The 21,189-nt window shown below is 44.5% G+C and overlaps 2 protein-coding genes across 2 annotated transcripts; both read right to left on the reverse strand.

The window, feature by feature from the left end:
* Positions 1-7: 7 nt before the first annotated feature.
* On the reverse strand, positions 8-1,001 carry LOC103977416 (dehydration-responsive element-binding protein 2C-like; the record flags this gene model as incomplete). The annotated part of the gene is made up of 1 exon (XM_009392909.3): positions 8-1,001. A coding segment is annotated over exon 1 (423 nt), but the record flags the coding sequence as incomplete, so codon positions are not given.
* A 3,213-nt stretch (positions 1,002-4,214) lies between these two features.
* On the reverse strand, positions 4,215-13,195 carry LOC135666133 (protein PAF1 homolog). The gene is made up of 12 exons (XM_065177692.1): positions 12,034-13,195; positions 10,840-10,908; positions 10,248-10,355; positions 9,979-10,159; positions 9,808-9,887; positions 9,576-9,695; positions 8,861-8,966; positions 7,413-7,499; positions 7,149-7,217; positions 6,919-6,990; positions 6,683-6,844; positions 4,215-4,668 (listed from the first exon to the last, which is right to left on the reverse strand). The coding sequence occupies exons 1-12, from the start codon at positions 13,041-13,043 to the stop codon at positions 4,540-4,542; spliced, it is 2,193 nt and encodes a 730-aa protein (XP_065033764.1). The 5' UTR covers positions 13,044-13,195; the 3' UTR covers positions 4,215-4,539.
* Positions 13,196-21,189: the final 7,994 nt, after the last annotated feature.

Here is a 21,189-nt window from a genome sequence, read left to right on the forward strand (position 1 = left end):
CGTCAAGCCCCCCCCCGCCGCCGCAGAAATAACCCGCCGGCGACTGGACGCTCCCCGGGAAGGTCGCCCTTGACTCGCTGGTGCTCGTCTCCGTCGAGCAGGTCGGCGAGCAGGAGGCCTCCGACTTAACGGACGGCCGCCTGGGGCCGGAGTCGTCGGACAGGTTCAGCCTGGCGCAGTCGCCGTAGAGGCTGCGAGCGGCGTTGTCATAGGCCTGCGCAGCCTCCAGGGAGGAGCTGAAGGTGCCGAGCCAGAGGCGGGCGCCCCGGTTGGGCTCGCGGATCTCCGCCACCCATTTGCCCCACGTCCGCTGCCGCACTCCGCGGTAGGTGCACGCCTGGTTCTCCGGCCCGCCTTTGCCCTTCATGCAGCCCTTCCTTGACCTCCTCAGAGGGCAGCATTTCTTCTGCTTCTTCTCTTCAGGCCCCATGCCGTCCCGTCGTCTCGCTGCAGCTAGGGAGAAGGTGGCGACGCAGCAAACCTCTGTCCTGTAAAAGGCACCGACAGGTGGCAAGCAGCACCAACAACTTACTCTGTAGAGGGAAAGCGAGCGGCGCCCATTATGACGAGGGAGGGGAGGAGGGAGAGCCAGCGACACGCGGCGGCTGCTGCCGGCGCCGGGTGGGATTCCGATGCTAAGTGTCGGCTAACGGGAAACGGGCTCTTCCCGGCTTTCGTGGGGAAGCCTTGGAGGTTGCTGATGCATGCGATGACTTCAGGTGGGTTTGGGAGCTGGCGGCCGCGGGGTGGACGGCCGTGGCGGAGAAGGGATCTGCTGCAGGAACGGTCGCAACGTCGGAAGGACCGCCTCACTCTTTAATAAAATATTAGTACATATTATCTTAAACCATACTTTTTTTAAACAAAAAAAAAAAGAATTTGTAACTCGATTCACCCAAAATGAATGGTTTAGATATGGAATCTACGCCATCCCAAAAAATTGAGATCCATGCTCTACGTGAAATAGTTTAAAAAAAAGAAAAAGAAATTTGATTGACTAAGGAATAAAAATTACAGACATTACTAGCCGATATCTGTTCTGATCAAAATTCTACTAAAATTTGAAGCCTCGGACAGAGTCTTACAAATACCCAAATGAAAACGATTAACTCCACCCAACATTAAGGACTCTTCATGTTCTAACATAGGACTTCACCTCTTCCTCAGGTATAAAAAGGAGGAGAAGAGCCTTATCTAAAGTCTCACAAAGCGATTCAAAGTCGTGCGCCCTCTTAAGAAGCTAGTTGACCTTAAGCTAAGAAGAGAGTGTTGGAAAACTAGTAGCGCCAATCACACGTGCCATCACTCACGTGATTAGCTTGTAGGGCATCTATGAGCACACCTATGACTAGCAATCTCTCACTTGACCTAAACTCAATCGCCTAAGTGTCTGATCCTCATCAAACCCTTGTGATGTTTAAAGACAATCTAAGACAATAGCTTGAACAATTGCTCCGTAGTTGTTACAATATAAGGGAATCAGTTTATCGCTGTCTGGCATCACTATGTCAAGAACGTACGTAATTTTTTTTGCTACGAGAACGATTCTCATGTTGCGGAGCCAATCTGTATAGTTTGGAATAGTGGGGTGGTTGACATTAACTATGCCACATAAATGATTTAAAAGTGATATTTTCTAAAAATAAAGATATAACAAAATAAATAACATGTAGATTTTGTTGAAAAGTAAACAATCAAGATATGAATTTCTATCTTAATCTGCTCCCACTATTTTCTCGTGAAACACATAACTCCCTCCGATATATGAATTGAAGACCCCCAACGGATCTCTAGTGGGGATCCGGATCCATTCGACGTCTTAGTGTAACATCGAGGGACTTGACTAATCACACTAATCCCGAAAAGGTATGCAACACTTGCCGATCACAACTCCTTGTGATTCCTATCCTATTCGACCTCTGAACCATCATAGCTTCGAGGGACTCGACTAATCATGATGTTATATTAAGTCATCGCCATCAATACAAGATGAGTCTAATTCGACGATATGCTCTTGAGGCACTCGACCAAGTATACAATGCCCTTAGGTTACCGATGACATATTTACGTCGTAGGCAAGATTTAGAATCGCAATATAGGTGAGCCTCGAGGGACTCGACCAACTCAACCTATGTCAGGAATCGATTTCTCCTATAACTACGGAAGGCCACGTGGGTCAATCTAATCGCCTCACGCTTACCGACGTAATATTATCATGAGAGAAAATTTTGGTTCAGTCTCCTAATATGACGTGTCACACACACACACACACACACACACACATATATATATATATATATATATATATATATATATATATATATATATATATATATATATATATATACACACGTAGCTATATAATCAATCACACATCGCATGAGCAAACACACTAGATGATCATGACCATAGCATAATATGATCAAGCCCGAAGCCCGAGCTAGTGGGCTCAATCACTTACATCACGATCTATGTGTGCATCAGCGCATTTCCATGCCCTATGATCGTCCATCTCGTCTTCGTCGGTTTCGCTGGAATCTTGTCGCATCACTATGCACCGTGATCATCCGTCTCGACCTTGTGGGTCTCGCTGTCACCTCCATGCTCCCATCGCACCTCTCGTGCAATTACAACATAATCACATGCATAGCCCAATAATAAACAAGAAATAAAATGGAGACTCATAAGCCCTAATAATAATGATAATCATAATACACACATGCATCACATTGTTGGGATCGTAAAGGCACTAAAAGGAAAGGGGGGGAGGTGAATTAGTACTTTCGAAAAATTTCGATAAAAATGTGATTACCAAGAAGTGCAAATAAGAATTGCTTAGTAAGTAGGTCAATATGCAATAGTAAATCAAGGTAAAAGAAAAAATATAAACTGATTTATAATAGTTCGATTATCTCAACCTATATCCACTTCCGATTCCTCTTCCTGTGAAGCCATCGGTTTTCATTAACGATCTTCTTTCAATGGGCGAAGATCAACTACCCTTGTTATAATTCTTTCCCACCGAAACGAGTGGGAAGGTGGAGGTGAAGCTGCTGGGTCAGGAGGCGATGATAAGGGTGCAATGCGACAGGAGGGCACACCTGGCGGCGAGGCTGATGGTGGCGCTGAGGGAGCTGGAGCTGGAGGTGTACTACGCCAACGCGATGGTGGTGAAGGGGATGATGATACAGTAGGCCACCGTGAAGATGGGGAGCCGGATCTATAACCAGGAGCAGCTCACTACCGCTATTTTGCCCGAGTCGCATAGCCTTCTCCACATCTTTACTTTCCGTAACTACTCGTCTACATTTTGGTGCAGCGTCTGCTCGGGTTGTACTCGAGAGTTTCCTAAGGTGTGTACATTGTGAACCGAATCAAGAAAAAACTTTTCATAAAATACATTAATACATTCTTAAATTACCTCTAGAGATGCTAAGAAATTTTTGTTGTTGATTCTCGAAGTGAACTGAATAAAAAAAGAACTTTTGAGTCTCTATCTTACCTTTCAAAATGAAAAAAAAAAAAGTGAAAGGCACATTTTGATTCTCCCTGTGTTTAATAACTTTAAATATCTTCTCCAATTAATAGATCTAAGATTGAGCTCCATCATATTCCTCCTCTTAGGCTCAAAGTAACCTCTAATAACATTAAGGATTCCATGTGTACCATATGAAGCATTGGCAAATGCTTTAGATCTAAATCATATTCTACTTCAGACAACCAAAACTTAAAACCGTCAAAATACACCTGAAAAACATCACCTTTTTATATAATAATGCAAAACAGAACAAAAATTGTTAGTCCATTAAATCCAACACAAACAAGAGTTGAAGATCTTAGTTTTACTAACAAGATATTTCACAGGAAATACATTCATCTGATACCGCAACTCGATAAATGTCAGAACAGATACTTGCACAACATACAGGCAGTGGCAGGTCTAACGAGGAAGACAACATCTTATTTGGCCAACAACACATAGTCCTCTCAGCAATTTAAATATGCTCACCAGCTCACCTACCTATCAATAACCAAACCCCATAATTTCACTAATGCAGTGTCTCGTTGTTACATAAGATCCATTATAACATTCATTAATCTTCAACCTCGCCTCACAATAAGAGTTTGGATCATCTATATTCAGGATGATCGGCTGATGAGTCGCAGGTTAAAGAAAAAAAAGGCCTAAACTCATAGTAACAGACATCAAAGCATTGCAGCATATAAATGAAACCCAATATAATAAAAAACATACATCTATTCTCGGTAATAAACTTGACAAGAAAATGACACAGCTGTATAATGCTTGAACGGCTTGAAAACTTCATCACATTTGACATGTAAGCCAAAAGCTTATGTACTAATAATGGTAGGGGGGAAATATCACCATCTTGCCTTACGTGACTTCTGAGTTCTGAAATAGACATCCATTTCGGTCAAACGGGCTTCTTTGACGACCCATACATTCACCGGGATTAGCAAATGATGATGCTACACCAGAAGTAACTCTGCAATGGCGATGCTGACATATTGTCACAGTTAATCAGACATATCTTCCTCCCCACTGAACTGATCTATATCTTCTGTTCTCTGAAATTTATGCTGCCTTTCAAGGTCATCATCCATTGAGGAACGTCCTCGCTTTATGTTCCTGACATCCAGTTTTTCCTATAGTACATTTTCAGAATTATTAGGATGATTTCAAAATATAATGTAACTGCACTAAGATAAAGATTTCTGAAATAACAAATGCACCATTAGTATCATGCAAGCATTAGTCCATAACAAACACATGTTACCTATATCGTCCCGTGCAGAACTGCAAAGATTTGAAACAACGAATTTCTACCAATAAGAGAATATCTCTATACAAGAAACAAAAGATGACAGTTTCAAGGTTTCTTAACAATATGTAATTGTTACTCTGCATAGAGAGAACATATGTTAGATTCAACAGACTTGAGTAAGAGCTATATTTAACATTCAAGAGGATTTAAATCTATATCCACCCATACACTTAATCATCTTGGGTTTAGTATGCACTCAGAATTCCTAAGAGGTTCAAAGAACTAAATCATTAAGTAAATATTCTAACATACAGACAATATTTAAACATCATATCTATATAATCATGAAATCGCATGCCCAAATATCAATTAAGACATTAAGTTCAATGAACTTACAGAAACAATAAATGTATCAAGTATCCAAAATCAAGAGGGTCGGTTTCCAAAATTTCAAAGAAGACTATATTTTAATGTATTCAGATTTCAGAATCACTTGGTAACAATCAAAGAACTAATAGAAAGAAAAGACCTTTGTGTACTCAGATCAGTAAAATGAAAACTTGATTTGCCTATCAGTAGGAACCTCATGTCTGCCTAGATATTTAAACTGTGATTGCTATAGATAATAGTATCCTATATAAAGTTAGATTTTCTCAATATTACCAAGAAAATTTCAGTGTTATTTTCCTTGCCAATATATAAAAGTTGTGTTCTCAAGTAAATCCGCCCATTTGGCCCAGGAATAGATGTTCTTTTATCTTTTTCTGGTCAGTGTGAAGATCAGTAAGAGCAGGAAGATGGGTAACTTGATAGTGAAAATGTTTTGGGATGCTCTTAATTTCCATTCAGGAGAGCTTGAAGAAGGCCAGGAATAAGAAGAATAGCCCACACTGGATACTAGGACAACAAAGGCCACTGCAATGCCTTTCTCCAATAGAGAGGCAGTGTGCAGGGTGCCTACAACAATATATTAGATTCAACTAAGCAGAATTATTCCAAAATGTAAAACAATTTATATATGTAGACCTTATCTATGAATACAAGAATGCAAATAGAGATGAAGCTATGCTTGTCAAGAAAACATAGATGGACATTTGCAAGTATATGCATAGGCACCTGGTTGCACATACTATTCTTAGCCACTAGTAAGGCATCGTAAGATAAATAACTGCTCTCAATATACATACATACATACATATGTATATATATATATATATATATATATATATATATATATATATATATATATATAAAATCTCAATATACATACATAAATAAACACATACTTCCACACACACACACACACACACATATGTTGCATGAACAGAATTTAAACACAACTGTAAAAGTAACACAGTTGATACCAAAGTATGCTTGTGGCTTATGAGAACATCTCATGCATCTTATATTACATTATGAACATGAGAAACCATAACAACATGTGTGAGCATGCGAACATCTATACACTTCATCTAATATGTGATGTATGAACGGATAAATCATATCCACTTCTTATTTTAACAGTAAATAAATATGTACTCTTAATACTAAACACATGGTGATATTATCTGAATGTTCCTATAATGCACCATGTTATGTTTATATGCTCCCTGAAGTTAAAGCCTTAAAGGTAACAACACTTGGATCACAACATACTCAAACAATATGCAGCAACAGGACTATTTAATGTTACCAACAAAAGCAAGGTGAACACCAGCTAACAAACAATCAAACAGTTTGATGGCTAGATATTTCATCTGTGTAAATTTATTACTAGAAAGCACAGCCATAACTTATGAAGCTATTGAATCTAGGAAATTGCAGTGTAGAACATAATTAAAAAACATGATCTATGGTGCATTGTAGCAGGAATTCAGAAGTGAAATTTTCTATACATTATTTCTAGATGCTTCCCCATATTCGTTTGGTTCTCCATATGTAGTAGTTGATTTCTTCCTCACAGTCACCCTTGATGGCACTGGAAACTGCTCGATGTCATCACCAGACCTTCCCTCTTTTGCCTTCTTCTTTTGTAAAACAAGCTTTGTAGGCAAGGGCTGCATAGTATGAAGTATTACACATCAAACGATTGTTACATCCTCTAACTCAAAATTGACTAAGATAACTATACCAAGTAGCGAGCATCTTTTTCTCCAAAAGTTACGAAGTATGTTGTTGGATCATCAGCATCATCACCTCTTACCTGCAACATACAGAAGGAATTTGTTTAGGAAAATATGATTTTATTTTTGCCCTTAAATGGTCATGAAACAAATTTTTCTATAATACAATCTTGGATCTGTAGCCTGTACAACAAATGAAGAGTATTAATCATAGGAGAGGAGCAAATTTGAAACATACATCCCAGTGATATTCTCTAACCCAGGAGTATGATGTATCTTCGTTTTCAGATTTTAAGTCCTTGTACAACTGCCAATGGTAATGAACAATGTCAGAGTGATGCTACAACTTATAAACAGTTTATTGAAGGAATATTTAATGTAATTCAACAATTTCTAGAAAACAAGTAAAACTAAATTATTGCAACATAACTGGTAAGCTATTCACCCTAACAATGCAGAGCGTCACATATGAACTGGCAAGGTAACAAACAATATTATATACCTCATCCGGTTGAGGAACCATGTACGCAAGAAACTTCTCAGGATTCATTGGATCTGAGCCATTGGCTATGAAGCTCTTCATTATAGCCTACAAAATAAAAAAAGACCAAAAATGTAGGCTAATGTAAAATTAAGATTGAAAAAAATTATATGCTGTAAGCCAGTTTAACAAATACGTTGTAATAATTGTCACCCACAAGTTAATACCAACGATTAATGATATTCATAGACGCTGATGTATAGAATAATCTGACACAAGATCACTTCACACGATTATTACTCTAGGACCACAGCATACAAAAAACAATAACAATTTTGTTTCAGATTGAGGTTAAAACATTTTATATTAGAGAACTTATAATGACTAAAGTTCAAGATGAAATAGAAGTTAAAAGGAGAAATTTGTTCTACAAAAGGGTTTCTTTCACATATTTGACATGATAAAATTATGAAGAATAGAATCCAGCATCCAAAACTAGCCAGCAATAGCACATACAATGTTACGATATCACCACTTGAAAAAGAAAGTTTCTAGACCAGGATCATATCAATAGTTGCATGTTCTAATTGTCAAAAGCTGAGGTTCATGGGTGGCACATTTGATCATGCCTGCTCATCCTGACTACAACATACTATGTCGTGTGAAGCAGGCACCACACAAGGAATCTTACCTGCTTATGCTGTCACAGCCCAGAAGAACCACAAGCGTCCCACCCAACTCTCAGCAAAGAAACAAAAAGAAAAAGAAAAAATTCTCAAGCCTTGTTCTTTGAAGTTAGGTATGGTCTTGACATATGTACAAGACAGCCCACACCAGAAGTTGGATAACTTGGGTGTATGACAAACACATGCCCATAAATTAACTTGGGTGTATAACAAATACTTTTTTACATACAAAACTGGTCAAACAATTGACAATCAGAAAATTCCCTTTTCAATACGGCCAAAATTTAAACTTCAAAAATCAACCAGAATATCACAAATAACTCAAGCTGCCAAATATTTTAATACGGCCATCAGCCAAAAACAAAGGCAGACTGAAATTCAATCAATCCAGCTGATTAACTAAAACATTTACTATACAACCATTCAACTTTCTAAATGCTCCATATATGGCCTTGGATCTTATTTCAGTCTTTGTGTGGTTCTTCAGTTGGTAGCCTAGCAGCTCTCATTCAACAGAGGGGAGATTTCAGCGTAAAACTGAAGACCAACTGATACAACCTACCAGGTTGTTTTTAATCAATAACCATGATTCTGTCAGTCTAAAACAAAATTTATAAGCTAAAAATAGATTCTCCAATTAATAAAAAGACTAATTTACTTTAAAAAAATATTGAGCTCACTCATACATCTAAAAACAACAAACAACCAGAGAATAGAAAGCATATTGATAGCATCTGAACTTGCATGCAAGTTCATACTAGAGAACATATGAAAAAAAATCACCTGAGACTCGAGTTCATCACGGATAGACCTGTCTAGCTTGTTATATTGTTCTGAATCAGCAGTTGGATCTCCATCAAAATTTACCATAACAAATTGGTCTTCGCACCTGGCATGGTGAGCGAGTCCACTCAGTTACGACTAATATTAATTTTTTTTGCAGACATCAATTAGATAAATAGAAATGATAACAAAATAGTCCAAAATTAGATTGATCAAAATGTCTAATCTAACATATTCTTCAAGAGAAGTTAAATTATAGATTACATGTGAATCGAATAAAAAAGCAAAACTAATTCCCAAGGTGAAAAAGGATTTTGATGATAGAAAAACAATCAACGCTATCCATTTGTCAAAAGAGTATAATAAATCTAATTTTGCATCAGTTAAGCAGACACCGTGCAACCCACATATTGTCCTGTGAAAAATCATGCTTCAGTTGCTCAAGTTTTAATTTGTAATCACTAATGAAGACCTTCAACATACTGGTGGAAGTCCAATATAAATTTTGGATTTTCTTCTTCCAAGAATATAACAAGGAACCCAATAACAGTTATCACTACTGAATATTCATGCATCTCATGCATGATCATGCTAATGAAAAAAAGTGTATAATACAATTAGCAGCTTAGATGAAGAGAGATTCATAAATATCTGTGGCCATTATGACTGGTAGTGAGACTGAAATAAGTAGCTGGCATAAATGAAAAGTACACACCGGTCAAAATCTGGTAACAAAGGCAAAATATCCACAGCTTCTAATTCAGGCTTCGTTTGATGGACAGGGGGCAGTTTGGCTGCCCTGAAAGATTCTTCGATGGTTTGTATTTGTCTATCCCTGACATAATAAAGAAGGGATCAAACAGAAACATAAGGCAGTGCTCCTGATCCCAGTAAAGGGCATCATAAAAAATATGTAAATTGACTTAACATTTAACATGTCAATATACCTATTGTTAAGATTCTCCAAGAAAAGATTTCGACCTTCTTTTGATTCTCGTATTTCTTTTGCTTGTTTCTCAGTAAGAGACTGCAATTCCAGATCAATTAGCATGTTTGTGTACTAAGCTACTGGCAGTAAAAATAAACCCTAAAATATCACACTGTAGTATGATCTGTACCATTTTTGCAGCTTCCATGCTGATGGGAGAAATGTATTGAGTCTTAACCAACCATGAAACACCTTTATCTGTAGGTCGCTCTTTCCTTCTTATACCTCCTTGCTTGATAGGAGTTACTACCTCGTCGTCAAGCAATAACTCTTCATCTTCAGGAGAAAGGGCAGTACGAACAGCGGAAGGACTAGAGAAGCATATAAACACGTTATCTGAGACACTAAAGACATTCATTATGGTATAGAAAAATCAAGTGCAAAGCTCTAAAATCTCACTTGTATACACTCATATCAAGTAGGTCAAGAGGTACCCCAAGATCTTGTTCAACATAGAGTTTAGGCTTGTGCATTTTCTCTAAGGATGTGATTGTATATTTGGTATATCTGCCAACAGAGAGACATAATTCTCATGTATTAAAATTTGAATAAAGTAAAAATCTCCACCAGCAAATTCCAAGGAGAAAAAACAGATAAAAATGATGGATAATGTTAGCAGTACAAATTTGGGTCATAAAACATCACATAAATAAATTGTTCAACAGTTGCAAAAAAAACAATTCTCCAACAATGAACTCAACATAACAATATTCACATAGCATATTCCATTTTTTAACCACCTGCTACTGTCGGTGACCACTGTTCATATTTCCACAAGAAAAGGGTACTCATGCATAATGCAACCAACAACTTAAGTTTCAAATTTAAGTACAAAACTAATCCCTGAATTTGAATATGCTTGATTAAAAGAAAAAAATTATGAGAGTCAAGCAAAAGCCATGAACTTCTTTTAAATTGTTAATCTTTTTTTATATCTATGTCTATATTAAGCCAAAATGAGAAATTTGAAAGAGAAAAATATGATACATACCGGTCTTTGTCCTTATGCATAGCTAATAACTTTGGTTGTGCGGTTGGATCTGGCAAGTCATTTCTAAACCTGGATTTAAAAAATGAATGAGTGACAAATAATGCAAGACATGACAAGGAAAGGAGGCCTATTTGCAATTGTTAAAGTCAAATTAGAAATTGACATCAAAGAAAAGATGGAGCATCTGCAGGCACGACACGGAAGTATACATCTGTCAAGGCTTCTTCCCAAATAATGAATAAATAATTTATAGAGCAAAGTCAACAGATGTTACTTAGTTTTAACTAGAATTGATGCTGAGGATGAATATATCACCTTATCAATAAGTATAGTTAATCCTGACCAAGGTTCTACATATAATGCCAATACCGATGGCAGATATTGGTGGTCAAACAGACTGGAAAATACCTATTGGCACATATTGGCTCGACCAGCATTTGAAACCTTAATCCGAACACAAATCAACTTCTGACTGAACTAAATCAGGCCCTTACATAGTATTATTAAGCATGTCATTAACAAAATGATTCACCACAGGCAAAAGAAGATCCAAAAGATACAAGATAACATAAAGTTGTGTGTCATAGTTGAGTGCCAAGTTTCAGTTGATGTCATCAAAGATGTCCAAACCAAACTTGGTATATACTCAAATGACCTAGTTCAAATGAAATTGATCCCAACTACCATGTAGGATATAAAATTGAGGCATAACTTGCAGTTATCATGGCTCAGCTTTTACTTTAAATAAAATTTATATAGACAAAAGGACATCTAAAATATCCCCAGGGGTTATTCCAGAATATACATGTCTGAACACGACTGTCTGCAATTCCAGCACCATGGCTGATTCAAGAAAACAGATCCAAAATTGTGTTGAGGGGTCAATCATCTGTTACAGCGCAAACTGAGAGGTAATGCATGTAACAGATAACTTGTGCTGATCCTAGCTATCATATTTTTCAGTATGCAATCAACATTCTCTAAACAAGCAAATGGATAAACCAGAAGAACAATGTTCCAGTTATTAGAAAGATAATCTGAAAGAATTAGATCAAAATCAAATTATACAAAGGAGCAACCACAGCAAGAGTACTATAGTTTGCAAATGGAAAATAATAGATTCTTGCTTGACAAATCTTTATCCATAATAGTACTTTCCATAACAAGTATGTGAGGAAAGAAAATCCTACTCACTTCATCTTGCAGATGAAAGTTGTAGGCTTCTTCAATCGGTTTTCGATCCTTTCCCCACTCAGGAATGGGGTTGTCCGGCGCTCTGCTATGCGTGACCCAGTGATGGAGCCATGTGGCCTTGCGCTGCCTGACACCATCATCTGGGTCTTTTGCAGCACAGTGGCTTGTGATTGCTTCAGCAAAAGCTGCCTCTTCTCCTCCTGCTTCTGCTTCTCATACTCTCTCCTTTTCCTCAACCTCCTCTCCTCCTCAGTCTCCACCCTCATCGAGGTCCCATTGGGGCCTCCAGGTTGGGCCGAAGCCCTTCCAGCGGGAGGTGCAGAAGGAGGCTTCTGCTGCTTGGGCGGGAGAGATAGCTTCTGCTGCCTCCCAGGGGGCAGGGCCTCTCTAGAGCCCTGATGACGTTGACCCACGTCTGGTGGCACCAACGGGGACTGGTTGGACGAAGGAGGGGGAGGGGGCGGGACTGACGGAGGGGGGATGGGGGGCGGCGGTGGGGGAGGGACGGAAGGGTTTGGCGGCGGGGAGGAAGGCGGAGGGGGCGGTGGGGGCGGCTGGGCCGGAAGGTTATAGTGAGGAGGGTACTGGGAAGAAGGATAAGACATCGACGGCTGCGGCTGCGGCTGCGGTGGGAGGTGGGGTGGAGGCGGGGGCGGTGGATAGGAGGCCGAAGGTGGCGGCGGTGGCGGTGCCTGATGAAGATGAGGGGCGTACGGATACTGCTGATGCGGCCCGGGCGGCAGCGGCTGCTGCTGGCCGGCGGGGGGGTTAAAGGGGCCAGCAAAACCGTGGCGGGAGGCCGAGCCGGGCGGAATCCGGCCATAACCAGACACGGCGGAGGCGGCGGCGGGGCCGGAGCCAGGGTAGTTACGGTGCTGGGGGTAGGGCTGGAACTGCGGGTTCATAGGCGGCGGGAGGGTAGGGGGAGGCGGAAGAGCGCTCTGGTTCGGCGGGGGAGGCTGCGCTGCAGCAGGCGGCGGGGGAGGGTGGAAGGGCCTGAAGGAGGCCATTCCCGGCGACCTAGATACTTCGATCGACGCAGACGATGGTTTCTTGAAGCCGAGAATTAGGTTAAAGATGAAGAGATGGGGGAAGGGAAGGGAAGGGAAGGAACGAAGAGGAGGAACGAACTACTAAAAAGGAGGTAGAGACGGCGGCGGCGGTGGTGATGGAGAAGATGGGGCGGAGGGTGACGATGGCTGGTAGCAGAAGCGGGTGGAAGTCCGCAAAGTCTGTGATGTAGGAATCGCCGGAGGTGAAGGAAGGAGGAAGATGTGACCTCGAAAGGAAATCGATGCGGTGTCGTCGGATGGAATTGGATCGGGTGGGTTGTATCGGGTCGGGCGCTCGAGTTTAACTTCCAATTTGTTGATTCGATAATTAATTAATTTATTATTATTATTCTTTCTGCTGGTGTTATTATTTGGTGAAAATATTAAGTCTGTTTTTGTTTTTGTTTTTGTTTTTGTTTTCATAGGAAGTGGGGCTGACTTTATTTTCAGAATTCTTTACAAGCAAATTATTTTTGTTTGTTTTTCAAATACTAGGAATGCCTACTTATCTATTTATTTTTCATTCTTTTTTTTTTTACCATTATTATAGTGTTTTTGAATAATACGAGAAAATAAATACTGGGTATAAAAAACATTACCATATTTTCCTGGTACTATGTTACAATGATGTTATCCTAATATTGTATAAAAACATTATAGCATAGTATAAAAATTTCTATACTGCATTGTAGTGTTTTCTTGACATTAGCATAGCGTAAATGGATCGATCCCTAAGAACGAAAATAAGATGGATGATTGACTAAAAATTTTCTTCTTTCTCGTCGATTAGACCAAAATGTTCTATTAGAATCACATTTGACTGGCTCATACCAATCCAACGTGAGCTTAGAAAGATTCGAAATATTATTATCCCTAATTTGAAATCGATTGGATTCAACGGCTTATCCGTGAGATTCCTTTCAGAATCTAAAATTTAAATCATACCCTAATTATATATTATCGTATGTAGTTAGCTACCTTTAGTATTTCGGTCCAAATTGTATTGACGTTCTTATAATTACGAAAGTAAAATATCTATGTTCATTTATCCTAGCGTTGTCGATTTTACCAACAAAAACATAAAGATAAAAGGTAAAAAGATAATTTTAATATTCTAATTGGTGGTGACTTATGATGACGCTACTAAGTATTACAAGTAGTTATTGTGGATGAGGAGAGCGACTGCGAGAGGTGAGAGTCACTCGATAACTATGTCGACGTCGATACAGATGTAGAGTGACACTACTCGACATCTGTATCGATGGCCCCTTCATCGCTCGGTAGCTACATCCACTCTGATACAAATGCAAAGAGGCAAAAGAGCCACTTGACAATTGTGTCAATGTCGATGCAAATACAAAGCAGCCCTCACCTCTCCCTACCGCTCTCCTCATCCACAAAGTCATCCGCGTCCCCTAGTGGTATCATTTTCTGCCACCACTAATTGAAACATTAAAATTATTTTTTTATCCTTTAATTTTATATTTCCGTTGATAGAATCGATGACGTTAGGATAAATAGACCTAGATGTTTCACTTTCATACCTACGAGATCCTAATATAACGTTTTAAAATGTATGGATTGGGATGCTAACGTAACTAACTATGTGTTAGTGTAAACAACTTTTTAGCCGTGACCTCGGGGCCGACGTGGCTTGGTTCGGGTCCGGATGACGGGTCGCCGATTCCTTCGGGAGGGGGTTTCTTGCCAACGCGCCCGGAGAGAAACGCCTCGCCTTCGTCCCTGCACACAGGTCGGGACGGGAGAGCTCGACCCGACCCCTCCGACGATCAAGTCAGGTGAATAATCATAGTGGGGTTGTTATCTATGTTGCTCCCTCCCCCTTTCGTTTAGAATGCAAGGGTATTTATATGGGAGTTTGGTGTTACCTGATGTGCCTGCCCGCAGGGGGTAGGATCGTACCTTCTGATGACGTTTGACATCGCTATCGGCGTAGCGTGCGGAGTCGAACCTGAGCGGTAGTTAATGGGCCTCAGTTGGCGTTACGACCCGTGTCAGTCATGCGGTGTCAAACTAACAGGGGAGCGGGGCGTCAGCGGGTGTCACGCAAGTCTTATCGTAATGATTACCCTCATCATTCTCCCCCCCCAAAGGAAGCTATGCGTTAGTTGCCGTAATGGGGGGGGGGGGGTCTGAGGCATGGCTTCAGCTTTAAAGAACTTTCTTCGTCGGCCGAAGGCCGGTACGTCGCCCTGGGCGTGAAACTCGTAGTGCTTGGCAATCGAGGAAGGTCGGGTGAGCCGTCACGGCGCTGGGTAGTGAATGGCCGAGGAACCTCAAAGAACGACTCGCAGGTCGGATTGGGTTCGGCCGTAGGGGCGGTAGCCCCCACGGGCGAGTAGGTTGTGTGGGCACGGTTTCGTACGTCATGAGGCCGAAGAGCACGACATAGGCGGCTGCTGTCGAGGAGCTGAACTCGGGCGAACGGGCCGCACAAGCGTGGTTTCAGACGTCATGAGGCCGAAGAGCACGACACAGGCGGCTCCTGCCGAGGAGCTAAACTCGGGTGAACAGGCCACGCAGGCGTGGTTTCGGGCATCATGAGGCCGAAGAGCACGACATAGATGGCTGCTGCCGAGGAGCTGCTTCGATTAGATCTGTTATGCTGTGTTGCGGGAGGTGCTGGTGGCCGAGTACCCTTCGGTCTGTTCGGAAGTCCAGGGGTTGAACCTTTTCGTGAATCGCCAGTTTTCGAGAAGACCGACGACTCAAGCTCGTTGGTGCCACGTGTAACGCGCCTGTCGGTCGCTCTATCAATCTGTATTTATGACGGAATGACGTTTGCGTCATCCCGATGCGATGTGCCTGAGAAGAGAAAGGGTCGCTGTTTTTGGCGAGATTTTGTCTATAAATAGTGCGCGGCTAGCCCCTCGAATGTATGCTTACTTGTTTCTATTCTACCGCTCCGTACTCCACCATTTTCGTTTGTGCCGATCGCTCTTCTTCTTTTCCCAAAGGTCGGTAAGGATGGTGTCTTCTTCCCCTACCTCTTCACCCTCTTCCCTGGCAAAAGACGAGCAAACGACAGTTGTGTCGAACCCCAACTCGTCTTCTGACGAGAAGGCGACCTGGGCCCTTGAGGCCCTGATGTGGCCGCACGACCTCGACTCCACTGTGAGCGAGTCGTCGCTCAGTCGTCTCCGGGACCTCTATGGCATCCCGGAGGAGTTCGCCCTCCATGCCCCCGAGCCCGGTCAACGGGCGTACGATCCGATTCCCAGGGGTTTCACCCTTACCCTTGATGCTTTTGAGGCCGGGTTACGCCTCCCCTTGCACCCCATCATAACTTCATGTATCTCATGGTGGCGTATCTCCCTGTCTCAGATGGCGCCCAACTCTTGGCGCTATCTGGTGGCGTTCCTGGGGGAGTGTTACTATGCTAACATCACCCCGACCCGATCCCTCTTCCTTTCTTGTTTCCAGCTTTCCAAAGGGTCGGGGGGCTACTATCTGTCCACCTGGGCGGGCTTCCGAGTGAGTGGGGCTCCTTCCAGCAATAAGGGATAGACAACACCTCCCCGGGTCTGGATGATGGGGAGCACCGAGAGCTCCGGAGGCTTAAAAAATCCTCCCAGCCTCAAGAGCCATCCGGAATATGTCCGAGCAATGGTTGGTCGAGGCGGGTCTTAGCTCGATGCCTCGAGGTATGCCCTGAGGGGTAGCTTTAGGGTTTACTTTAGGGATCGATTTGCTAGCTAACCAATGTTGGTGTTTTCGCATAGAGATGGTGGTTCTCCGAGACCTTCATGGGGGAAAGACCTCGACGGCCTCGTCCACGCGTTCGCCGACCGAGACGAGGGCTGGCTCGAGGGAAGCCCCAGTGGAAGTTGAGGTTGGTCGCCCTTGGAAGAAGGCAAAGACCTCCTCGGCAAAAGCCTCTGAGGGGTCATCGGCCCAGCCGGCGGGGGCTGTCGTTATACCGACCGGATGCGCCAGGAAAAGCCTCGGGCGGGGCGAAGCCGACACAAGTAGGGATGTGGCGGGGAAGGCCCCTCGAGAGCCCTCCGTCCACGAGCTTTGCCGCCTCCAAGCCCCGGGGGTGGACGAGCCCTACCAGGCGTGCGCGATGGGTGATCTTTCTCCGGGCGAGCCCTCCGACCCGCTGACGGCCCATTGGGAAGGCCTTTCCCGGGGCAGCCGGGTGTGGGCCGACGGGGATTCCGCGGTCGGGTTTGTCCGCGGAGGGCTTCATCCCGACATAGCTCAGGATCTGTATACTTTGCCCTCGGAGGTTCTTCTTGTCAGGTCAGCTAAGTCGCTGCTATGGGTGAGTGTCGTTCTGCTGGTTTAGTTGCATGTGTTTGGATAGCTCTTGTTCTGACCCGTTTGTCTGTAGGGCACTCACTATGCCGCGGCGCTGATGGACCGCGTTCGCGATGCGGGGCGAGTCGTCGACCTCTTGAGTGACCGAAATGCCGACCTCCGAAAGCAGGTGGAGGAGGTCCGAGCCATTGCGGCTCCTGAGGTGGTCGCGGCTGCCGAGTAGCACGCCTCGGATTTGGACGCAGAGGCGATGCGCCTCCGGTCCGAGCTCAAGGCGTCCGAGAAGAAGAATAAGGAGCTTCAGATGCATCTGAAGGTGTCGGTGGCCGAGGCTCGTTCAACAAGGGGGGAGTCGGTCGAGCTGATCCGTTGGCTGGAGGAGTTGCGTGCTGAAGCGCGGGGGGCTGCCAAGGCCCTATCCGTCGAGATTCGCCAGAGGCTGGAGAAGGACAAGAAATTGATCGAGGACTACAAAGCATCCTCGGGCTTTCAGCTTGGCCTTGTTCAGACCGGGCGGGTTTCATACGAGTATGGGTACCGGATTGCCGGACGAAGTCCCTTTTGACGACAGCCCCGATGCTCCAGAGGAATAAATGTAGACTCGTCTGTACATATTTTTCCCTGTTGTTGTTTGGGTGTGAAATGTAATGCGCTTCCTGAAAATGATATGACTGTTTTCATTCTCATCGTGCTCGTTTGTCTTGTGGTTTGCCTAACACGTTGTGTTTGTACTAACTTTTATTAACGTAACTCTCACTTTTGTTACGTCCCAACTCATCATATTACGGAAAAAACCTTTTGAGGTTTTGTGAGTTCCAAGTCTTCGGCAAAGCATGGCCTCGCATCGTCGCGAGTCGGTACGCTCCGACCCTAATGACTTTGATCACTCGATAAGGGCCTTCCCAATTGGGAGCTAACTTCCCACATGCTCAGGTCGGATCGCTAACCTCGGCCCCGCGTAAGACCAGGTCATCCAACTTAATTGGCCGAGGCCGCACCTTGCGGTTATAAATTCTAGCGACAACCCTTTTATAGGAGAGATCTTTCAGGTGCGCATTAGCGCGCCGCTCCTCAAGCAAATCGAGATTGGTTCGTAGTCCCTGGGTCGAAACTCGTTCGTCATAGCTTGCCGTCCTCAGGGTGGGGAAAACTATCTCGGGAGGTAAGACAACCTCGGTCCCAAATGAGAGGTTGTAGGGGGATTCTCTAGTCGTGGCCTTGGGGGTGGTCCGCAAGGACCACAGAATACTGGGGAGCTCATCCACCCAAGCTGACTGGGCCGCTGACACTCTCCTCTTGAGTCCATTTAGAATAGATTGGTTAGTGACTTCGGCTAACCCGTTTGTCTGGGGATGGGCCACAGAGCTGAACCTCAGCTGAATCCCGTAGCTCGCGCAGAACTCTTGGAACCGAGCACTGGTGAACTGGGATCCATTATCCGTGATGATGGCCTCTGCCAAGCCAAATCGAGTCACGATGTTTTTCCAACGAATTTCTCCACTTGCCGTTCCATGATCGTCGCTAGTGGCTAAGCTTCGGTCCATTTGGTGAAGTAATCCACGCCCACGACGATGTATCGTCGTTGCCCCGAGGCCGGTGGAAAAGGGCCGAGGAGATCCAATCCCCACTGAGCGAATGACCATGCGCAGTCGATGGGGGACAGGGGGACCATCGGCTGCCTGGGCATTTGGGTGTACCATTGGCAGGGCCTGCACCGCTGCACGTAGGTTCTAGCGTCTTGGGACATGGTGGGCTAGTAGTATCCTTGACGAAGGATTTTGTAGGCGAAGGTTCGAGCAGCAATATGCTCCCCGCAAATCCCCTCGTGGACCTCGACGAGGACTGCCTTCGCTTCGCCAGGCTCAAGGCATCGCAGTAGGGGCTGTGAGAAGGACCGTTTGTAGAGCCATCCATTCACCTCGGAATACCATGCTTGCGTCAGCGAATGCGGCGCGCCGCGGCTTCGTCGTCGGGAAGGACCCCGTTGCATTTGAAGAGCAGCATCTCCTGTACCCACGTGGTGCGCGCTTCGGCCGAAGCTACAGACGAAATTGAGATGGTGCGGAATGGGAGATCTTCGACCCCGGAGCGGTTTTCGTGGTCCAGTCCCGAAGCCATCTTCGCCAATTCCTTGGCTCATTCATTTTGGTTCCTCGACACCTTGGATAACGTGAAGTGGGAGAAGTTGGAGGCTAGGCTTTTTACCTCTACCAGGTACCTTGCCATGGTTGGTTCTCTGGCTTCGTACCCACCGCCAAGTTGCTCGGCGACGAGCTGCGAGTCAGTGAAGACGTGGATGACGTCCACCTGCATTTCAAGGGCCAGCTTGAGTCCTGCCAGGAGCGCCTCGTATTCGGCTTCATTGTTGGTGGCTCGGAACCCGAAGCGGAGGGAGCGTTCGAACGAGCGTCCGTCGGGAGCTGAGAGTACCAACCCCGCGCCGACGCTGTTGGAGGTAGCCGAGCCGTCCACGTGCAAGTCCCACGCCTCCTCTGTCTGCTTGGGGCTTCCATTCCCGCCATCGGCCAGTTCCGCGATGAAGTCGGCTACGGACTGGGTCTTGATGGCAGTCCTTGGAACGTAATATATGTCGAACTCTCCGAGTTCTACCGACCACTTGAGGAGTCGACCTGCGACATCAAACTTAGACAAAACCTGCCGGAGCGGCTGGTCAGTGATTACCTCAATCGTGTGAGCCTGGAAGTAAGGGCGTAATTTCCGGGATGCCAGCACGAGCGCCAAAGCGAGCTTTTCGAGTGGCGGATACCGCTCCTCGAGTCCGTTTAGGATGTGGCTGACGTAGTAGACTGGTAGTTGCTCCCCGGAAACTTCTTTGGTTAGGACGGAGCTGACCGCTTGCTGGGAGGCGGCCAAGTAAACGCTGAGCTTTTCCCCGAGAATGACCGAAGCAAGGCGGGGAAGGTTGGTCAGGTGCCACTTGACTTGTCCAAAAGCCTCTTCACACTGCACCGTCCACCGGAAGTCCTTGGGGTTTTTTAACGCCCGGAAGAAGGGGAGGCAACGATCACCGGACCGAGATAGAAATCGGGATAAGGCAGTAAGCCGTCCATTTAGTCGTTGTAGGTCCTTGATTGTTCGAGGGGCCTACATATTGATGATCGCCTGAACCTTTTCCGGATTCACGTCGATTCCTCTTTCATGCACGATGAATCCGAGGAACCTTCCCGAATTGACGCCGAACGCGCACTTTGCTGGGTTTAGCCGCAAGCCATACTTTCGGAGTGTAGAGAATGTTTTGGCCAAGTCGGTCAAGTGGTCTGCCGCCATGCAACTTTTGACGATCATGTCGTCGACATAGACTTCGACGTTCCGCCCGATTTGAGCGGCGAACATTTTGTTCACGGCCCTCTGGTAGGTGCGCCTGCGTTCTTGAGCCCAAACGGCATGACTTTGTAGAAATACACCCCAGATCGGTGATGAAAGTCGTGTGTTCTTGGTCTTCAGGCGCCATTCTGATCTAGTTGTAGCCGGAGAAGGCGTCCATGAACGACAGGCGGGCGTGCTCGGCTGTCGCATTGACCAGCTGATCGATTCTTGGGAGGGGATAGTAGTCTTTCGGGCATGCCCGATTGAGACTCATATAGTCAACGCACATCCTCCAGTTCCCATTAGATTTTTTTACCAGCACTACATTAGATAGGCATCGCGGGTACTTGATTTCCTCGATGAAGCCAATCGTTAACAGACGCTCCACCTCTTCACGGACGACAAGCTGCCTATCGGGGGCTTGTCGTCGTGGTTTTTGTTTTACCGGCCGGGCGTCAGGTGATATATTCAGGTGATGCTGGGCGGTCTCAAG

The sequence above is a fragment of the Musa acuminata genome, unplaced genomic scaffold (genome assembly GCF_036884655.1).
Source record: "Musa acuminata AAA Group cultivar baxijiao unplaced genomic scaffold, Cavendish_Baxijiao_AAA HiC_scaffold_1073, whole genome shotgun sequence".
In the NCBI taxonomy this organism is placed as follows: Eukaryota; Viridiplantae; Streptophyta; class Magnoliopsida; order Zingiberales; family Musaceae; genus Musa; species Musa acuminata.

What these genes read in the sequence shown, in the direction of transcription:
- LOC135666133 (XM_065177692.1), bottom strand. Translation starts at nt 13,043, where the DNA reads ATGGCCTCCTTCAGGCCCTTCCACCCTCCCCCGCCGCCTGCTGCAGCG. An exon ending in GCATGGAAGCTGCAAAAATG is followed by an intron (nt 9,888 to 9,978) that starts GTACAGATCATA and finishes CTGGAATTGCAG; the next exon opens with TCTCTTACTGAGAAACAAGC. An exon ending in TTAGAGAATATCACTGGGAT is followed by an intron (nt 6,991 to 7,148) that starts GTATGTTTCAAA and finishes TGTATGTTGCAG; the next exon opens with GTAAGAGGTGATGATGCTGA.